Consider the following 8,288-nt stretch of genomic DNA (forward strand, 5'->3'; position numbering starts at 1 on the left):
TAATGTGACAAGGAACCGCTACCTTTTACTGCTGTAGCAACCTTTTGGGTGATATTATTTGTAATGCTGCTGACACTGCCCTGTTGATATAACTTCACTTAATAGCCTTAGGTCAGACATAAAAGTGCTTTAAGGGTGGTGCCATTATTCTGGTTGCAACATTTTTAATATTGCCATCAAAGTTTTAGTCATATGATAGCTTACTGCTTGCCTAACAACCTGTTGTCATAAATAAAACCATGGAGAAAACATTGCATCTCCTTAAGGTTTGAACTTTAATCCCTGTATTGTTTAATTGTTTTGATACTAGTGTTAGTATAATACCTAAGATTTAATTATGATACTCTTTTTGTTTTAGACTATAACTTCTATGAAACCCTCTTTGTTTATTTACAAGAACTTTACCTAAAATAGTGTTTTAATAAATTAGAAAAAATGTTATTCAGATCTGGAGGTGGCTAATCCAACAATCTTAAAGCTTCTTTTCCTACTTTGTGATGACCAAGGAAAGTACCTTCAAATTTGCCTCTACCTTCATCTATCAGAGCCAAAAATGTTCACTCAGTCATTAGAAATCTTATTATTTAGTTCAGTCCCTGTGTAGTGTAAGTTACACTAACAGCAGGTTTAAGTTGTGTGGACTCATTAGTGAGAGTGGGCTCTGTTCACTGTCAGCCAGGTGTAAGTACCTGAGACAGGGCAGTCACACAGGTGAAGGCAGTGTCTGGTTACAGTTGTCTTATGTAATGTTAGCTTTGTTCATTAGGTGTGTGTGTGCTAGACTTGGATTAAAGTTGGTTAATCATGTACTTAAAGGGGTAAGTTAGGATAATCAGTTTGCATGTTGGCACCAAGCGGCAACCTCCAGTGCTGAAAGATGAAGCCAATGCGGAAGTACCAAAAACTGCAGTTTATCAAGTGGCCACTTGAAGCTGGCCATATAGCCGTATATCGATCAAGGTAAAATCCGATCCGAATTTATTTCCGTTTGAGTCGATATTCCATTGAATCTCCATAAGGAAGTTTTCATTCAATATCTCTTAATTCGGATAAAAACGTGTGGATGGAAACATAGCTAATGGTTGGCACACATGCACTACTGTTTTATTTATCATAACTGCCATATTTTTTGCTCTGTAAATGCTTCCTTAGTTTAAACTTTATCTGCTTGTTGTTATGAAACATACAAGCATCTGAAAATGGTGAATGACAAAGCTTGGATAACAGGGCAGGTTTTCACTCTGCAGAGACTCAGCACTGCAGTGGCTTGTAGTGTAAAATCGACATACCTTTACTCAGCAAGTCCTGACCTGCTTCCCAGCACGTCCATTTTTCTTCTTCTACCGTTATTCCAATTTTGGGAGGACTTGGTGTGTAAGGGCCAGGCAATGTAGGATATTGACTTTCACTATAAACTAGTGTGCAATGTAAGACCACTGTTTTACATTGATGACTAAATACTTCACAGTTTTTCTCTTTTTAAAATGTAGCCTTTTATATGGGACAGCCTGGCATCTGATTGCAGGACACAGTCAACCAAAAGAAGAAAAAAAAAACATGCTCAAGAACCAGAACACTGTGCTGTTTTTCCCACCAAACTAGCAGATTATTAATTGCAGAAATTGCCTTCACCTTGTGTCCCAGGAGTAATTCAGTCCCCAATTAGAAGACCGTTAGAGCAGAAAATACCACTATGTCTTAATGATTAAAGCATAGATGCTGGGACAAAAACATCAAGTGAGGAAGCTTGTGGACTTGCAGATGACAATAACAATGTTGCCGTTCCAAAAAAAAGGGATTTGAGAGACCTTTTGGTTCCTGTAAGGTGTGACCAGGAACCAGTAAAGCTTGTAGCTCATGCTTCAGTTCTCCATTGTTTGCACCTTCCTTAACTGCTTTCTCAATCTCACAGGTATGGCTGAGTTGGCGAGTCTGGTGCAGCGGCTGGAGGTGGCGGTCGGTCGCCTGGAGTCTATGTCGGGCCCTGGAGGCAGTGGTGGAAATTCTGCTGGGGGAGGTAAATGATAAAGTATCATTATTATACTGTAGATGTGTTACATTGAACATAAATAAGATGTTTGGTGAACTTGTCTCTGAGTGAGATGGCCTACTGGAAGTATGCATTAATCCAATAAATCAAGTAGATTAGATTGTACTTTATTCATCCCACAACGGGGACATTTCCTGATTACTGCAGCAGCGTTTTCTCCAATAACAGCAAAAAAGACTGAAAGTAAGCAAATGGTGTCAAAGAAAGCTATGTTAAAGTGCGGTTGCCATGATACAAGAAACAATATTGCGGTGTAAGTGATGTTAAAATTAAAGGATAAGTAAGTTGTAATAAGTTAAGTATTTACATGTAGTTCTAAAAGCTGATCCTAAAGAGATCTTTTGGGCTGTGCTTTTTCTTTCACAACTGTTGGTTAAGAAACCAGATGAACCTTTGCATCTAAATCTTGCAGTAGTGCTGTTGCCACAGCCATTCAATACAGCTTCTTGTTAAACAAACAAATCCCCCAGCCCCTGACCTCCTATCTTGCTTTAAAGTTGTTTTTGGTTTGATGTCAACATTCATTGCTGGGAACTGTAAAGTTCCATTAAGTTTTTTTTTTTTTTTCCTTAATGTTATTATTTTTAAATGTACAATATCATGGTCTTTTAAAATGTTTAAAAGCACTTTTGTCATGTTTTTATTCCCTATAGCTGTATCGGCGTACGTCGAGGCCTTCGATGTGATCGTCAGCGGTCCCGTGGCTCAGTACTTATCTCTTAGTCAGAAGATCGGGGGCGATGTCCAGAAACATGTAAGTTACAGTTAAGATGCAAAACAATAGAAAATGTCACAGTTAAATACAGTCAATTCTGTCATTTATTCACACCAAGTCATCTCACTCTGACACACCAAAAAGGATCAGTTAAGTCTGTGTTTCTAAATATTAACTGAAAATTACACTTCCAACTCTTCCCTTTCAGGCAGACATGATGAAGCAGGCGTTCTCCAGTCAGAGAAAACTCCTCATAACAGCCTCTTCCTCCCAGAAGCCCTCTGATGTGAGTTAAACACACTTCATAACTGCTTGGTTCCTTAATTGTCTCCTTTAACTAAACGACATTGATTAATCAATTTCAGGAAGATGAATAATTCATTATGCTAGCCTCTTTTCACTTATCCCTGCAGCGCTTTCACTCTTCACAGCCAGGTAGCTTTTACTTTGCGTTAATAATAATAATAATAATAATAATAATGGGGTTCTTGGTGTGTTTTTTTTTTTTTTTTTTTGTCAATGACCCTCCCCTCAACAAAGAATAAAAAGACATGACCCTCCCCTATTTTAAACTGATGGTCTATCTTGTAAATTCCGAACGGTCCCTAATTTATTTAGTTATTACCACTCTTCATTCCAACCCCAACCGGCCCGTCAGACACCGCCTACCAAGAGCCTGGGTCTGACCGAGGTTTCTGCCTAAAAGGAAGTTTTTCCTCGCCACTGTCGCACTGTTGCTTGCTCTGGAGGAGACTACTAGAACTGTTGGGTCCTTGTAAATTCTGGAGTGTGGTCTATCTGTATAGTGTCTTGAGATAACTCTTGTTATGAATTGATACTATAAATAAAATTGAATTGAATTGATGTTTTTTTTAGTTTACACAAATAGTCACCCGGTTTCCTAAATCATAAAGATCTAAAACTTTTGCCTGCTAAAAATGTATTTTGAGTGACATATTTTTTTGTCTTGTTCAAGCTGTAAACCTTTTGTCGTCTTCCTTTTTCAGGCAGTTTTAACGACTCTCCTGCAGCCGGTGTCCAAAGCGATCCAGGAGGTTCAGACGTTCCGCGAGCAGAACCGCAGCTCGCCACAGTTCAACCACCTTTCTGCCGTGAGCGAGAGCGTGCCCGCCCTCGGATGGGTCGCCATGGTGAGACTGGCTTAACGGGCGGAAAAGGGCGTGCGGGCGTGTTAAATGAGTATATAATGGCCGGAAACGAGCAGTTCTTTGATTCTGTCATCACTGTCTGCTGAGCGACAGTTTGTTGGCGGACACATGGCCACAGAAACAGAGCTTCACTGTTACAGTTTAGATGATTAACTCTTTGCTTGCTGTTGTTTTGTCCTTATAACTAATACATCCAGTTTACAATTACACATAAGCTGCATTCATTCTTTCTATGGATACTCCAAAATATCTTGAAGATCTCCTCATATTTGCCGTGTGTATATTTCTTTTCCCACTCTCTTGCAAACGAATACTTAAAATTAGATGAGAAGATCGATACCACTCATTTTTCTTTGCTGAATGTAAAGATGAAGCCAACAGCTGGTTAGCTTAGCTTAAAGACTGTAAACAGGGAAACAACTAGCATGTCTCCCTCCCAGCGGTAAGAAACTGACCAACAACACTTTTTCCTTTTTTTTTTCTTTAAAGCTCACTAATTAACATTCTACATCTTGCATGTTTTATTTGTACAAAAAAGGTGTAAAGGCAAATGTGACTTACACAGACACAGGCTAGCTTTTTCTCCCCTGCTTCCAGTCTTTATGGTAATCTAATAGAACAGTCCTATTTAGCATACAGACTTCTGTACTTTTAATCTTTCATAACTCCCACAAGAAAGCAAGTGAGCGTATATCCCAAAAATGTCTAACTTTAATTTAATCTCCGTTTAGACACAATGGACTTATGTTTACATTTTTCTTTGATTCCCAGGCTCCTAAGCCATGCCCCTACGTTAAAGAGATGCAGGATGCTGCCATGTTCTACACCAACCGTGTGCTCAAGGAATTCAAGGAAAAGTAAGTAAAGCTGTATTATTCATTATTATTATCATTATTATTATTATTATTTATTATTATTAATTATTATTTTACAGTAAAGCTGTACACACACACATTTTAGATGTAATGCAACAATCTAGTGGGCTTCCTTTTTTGACCCATCATTTATTTTTACAATATTATAATATCTAATAACTGAAAGCTTTCATATGCAGCCAAGCAGCTTGCTGAACCCATCTGTCTTCTGTTTATCCTTCCTCCGGGCTCTTTTTTTAAAAGTATACTTTTACTGAGTCAGCGCTGCCACACGACACGCTGACGCATGCTACTGCTAGACTTCCTGTATTTAGACCAAAGCAGATTTACAGTCATGTTAGAAGGTAGAAGTTAATGAGACAAAAAATCTGCTTGTTTGTGCTGATCAGTTGCACAGAAATGGGTTTTAATCATATGTGTCAGCGAGTACTCTGCAGAGTTAAATGTTGTATAAAAAATGCTAGGAATGGGATCAAAACCGTTGCTGTTCAAATAGTGTGAGATCTGGGCTTACTGGTTAATGTGGATTTTAAAAACGAAGTAGTACATTTTTTTCTGTTCTACATCTCATTGTTTGTTTTCCTGTGAGACCCAGAGACCAGCAATAAATTAGAACAAATTGCTGGAGGGGGTAAAAGAAACATAAAAAGCTAAGATGTTTAATGCCTACTTTAATCTCTTCTCGCAGGGACCAGACGCATGTGGACTGGGTGAAGGCCTACCTCTCCATCTGGGCTGAGCTGCAAAACTACATCAAAGAGCACCACACCACTGGCCTGACCTGGAGCAAGAGTGTGAGTCTCACAACAATAACCCTTCTAAAGAGCCAACGTACTTGTTTAAAAAAAGACTATTTATCAAGCGACTTACTCCCACTTAAGTGTTAGAGTAACATTTTAAAAGCAACCCTCAAGAGGTCAAATGAAGAATCGTATGTATACTCTTGGCAGGAAGAGTCAATTCTTAAAAAATCTTTTTTTTACTTTCTTACATTTTACTCCACAATATGTTCCTGAACTAGCAATAAGAATGTGAAACATACGACAATGTCTTATTTACATCATGTTTGTAATGAACCATTTTTTATCAATTTAGTAGAAATAAAAAAATAAAACTGATGCTAGTAGACGAGCTACATCAGAGAAAATAGTGATTAAGTGATTGCAAACAAGAATAAAGCTGGTTTTGTTTGTTTGCACCTCTAATAAGAAATAAATAAAATTCTATCATCAAATGTTCAAATCAAGCACAAATGGTAGACTAAAACTACGCCATATTGAATCATATATATTGCTTCAGCTAACATATCAATCAGTACTATTAATATTTTGTATAATCACCCCCAGACATGTCTCAGGTTTGTTTCTTCTTTCTTTCTGGACTGAAGACATCCAGCTTTTCCAGTAGTTAACAGAATAACTCCTTTTCTGTCAATCTCAGGGTGCCGTTGCTTCGCCCTCTGCAGCTCCCCCCAGTGCTCCTGCTGGTGGATGTCCTCCCCCACCTCCCCCTGGACCTCCTCCTCCCCCCATGGACTTGAGCGGATCCTCTGGTGGTGGTGGCGATTCTGGGGCTGACAATCGTAACGCTTTGTTCGCGGCGATCAACAAGGGAGCGAACATCACCAGCGGTAGGTGACCATTCTCAGTGACCTACATCGGAGGCGCTGAGCCAGAGACACGGGATGCTGTAGGATTTAAGAACGTTTCTCTCTTTCCTTGACCTCTCCAGGCCTGAAGCATGTGAGCGACAACCAGAAGACCCACAAGAATCCTAACCTGAGGGGTACGGCTCCAGTACGTTCGGGACCGAAACCTTTTGCATCATCCAACCCCAAACCTGCTGCTTCGGCAACCCCGACCCGCAAGCTGCCCCCTGTGTTTGAGCTGGATGGGAAGAAGTGGAAAGTGGTAAGTTGTTGGTTCATTCTCGCTAATTGATTACCTAGAACGTTACAAATTACAGCCTATCCAACTTAATTTAACTTGCAGTTTGTTATCCCTGTAAAAGGAAAGAAACTGAAAGGAGGAACATACCTGATTTACAAGGGTAGACGTTTTGTATTTTTGGCTTTTGACTGGAATAATTTGTTTATACAACAGGCTTTCAGGCTTTTTATGAAATTATTTTTTTTTTTAGCTGGCCTTTTTTTAAGTAACTGTCATATTGTCTCATCAACTCTTCATCTTTATTTTCTTCCCTCTGTTTTTCTTTTCTCTTCTCTGCAGGAGAACCAAGAGGGAGCACAGAACCTGGTGATCGACCGCACTGAGCTGAAACAAGTGGTTTATGCTTACAAGTGCAGCAAGAGCACCCTGCAGATCAAGGGCAAAATCAACTCCATCACTATAGGTAAGGACTCAACTGTTGTTTAGAAGTAGCTAAACTCACTGGTCAGAACCTTTCTAAGCCAGAGGTTTTAAATAAATAGCTTAGAAATCATAAGTAAAAACAGACTTACCTTGTACCTTAAGAACTTGGCTGAGAATCATCACGTTTTTAAGTTTATAGTTATAGTTGTCTGTACACGGTTAGATTGCCAACAGGAACTGCTAATGGCAAATTTGGCATACTTTTGTTAATCATAGTAATTTTCCAAAATGATATCAAATATATAGACTCAAGCTGCAGCCCACAGTGTATTCTCCAAAACCTATACCTTTTTGACAAAAAGTCAGACAATAGGTGCAGTTGATTCAATAATTATAATATTTAAGAGTTATACCGAATATATTTTGAAATACATCTTTCTGGTTAGAAAGCATCACATGGAAAGACTGCATTGTATTTCATTGACTATGATTATTATATATTATACTGACTTAAGATTTATCTTAGGACTATAATATAACCATTAAATATTGAAGTAAATGTACAGTTATTTGTTTAAACAATTGCTTCCATCTTGAATTGGCCTTGTTTCTGTACAAGTATTGTGTTGCCCATTTCAAGCCACTCACTTAGCTATAAACTACCAAGAATAATAACAAACCAAAAGGTAATACAATATCAAAAAACGCCCAGTGTGATGGAACAGGTATTTCTTTTCCAAAGATCGTCTCTTGACAGTTCAAGGCATGCGTACTCTGACCTGTAAATATGTGTTTGTTTCTTTCCATCAGACGGCTGTAATAAAATGGGCCTGGTGTTTGATGATGTCGTGGGCATCGTAGAGATTATCAACTGTAAGGATGCCAAGATTCAGGTGTGTAAACAAACATGTCATTTAAAACAAAATGCTTTTTTTAAAGAGGCTATAACAGACCCAAGGCTGATGCCTCTACAGTAAGTGAACTATATAAATTGTATGCTTGCTTTTGAGGCAATCTGCAGCCAACAAGCAAAAACAGCTGAAGCAGAGTTTAATGGATGGGTGGGTGCACCTTCCACCCCCATCTCCCTTTCTAATGGCGGTTTTCCACTGCGTGGTATCTACTCGACTCGCCTCGGGTCTACTCGCTTTTTTTGGTTTTCCATTA

At 38.9% G+C, this 8,288-nt stretch overlaps 1 protein-coding gene across 2 annotated transcripts in view; it reads left to right on the top strand.

Annotated features, from left to right (window-relative positions):
• Positions 1-8,288, top strand: part of cap1 (CAP, adenylate cyclase-associated protein 1 (yeast)) — a 13,267-nt gene that overhangs the window by 1,330 nt on the left and 3,649 nt on the right. For both annotated transcript variants that reach the window (XM_034893000.1, XM_034893001.1), the window contains exons 2-11: positions 1,913-2,017; positions 2,704-2,804; positions 2,974-3,051; positions 3,773-3,916; positions 4,706-4,791; positions 5,498-5,603; positions 6,250-6,439; positions 6,541-6,719; positions 7,038-7,161; positions 7,932-8,014. In XM_034893000.1, the coding sequence (XP_034748891.1) occupies positions 1,915-2,017; positions 2,704-2,804; positions 2,974-3,051; positions 3,773-3,916; positions 4,706-4,791; positions 5,498-5,603; positions 6,250-6,439; positions 6,541-6,719; positions 7,038-7,161; positions 7,932-8,014 (1,194 nt within the window). In that variant the 5' untranslated portion in view covers positions 1,913-1,914. The remainder of the gene's footprint in view (positions 1-1,912; positions 2,018-2,703; positions 2,805-2,973; positions 3,052-3,772; positions 3,917-4,705; positions 4,792-5,497; positions 5,604-6,249; positions 6,440-6,540; positions 6,720-7,037; positions 7,162-7,931; positions 8,015-8,288) is intronic.

The sequence above is a fragment of the Etheostoma cragini genome, chromosome 14 (assembly GCF_013103735.1).
Source record: "Etheostoma cragini isolate CJK2018 chromosome 14, CSU_Ecrag_1.0, whole genome shotgun sequence".
Lineage (NCBI taxonomy): Eukaryota > Metazoa > Chordata > Actinopteri > Perciformes > Percidae > Etheostoma > Etheostoma cragini.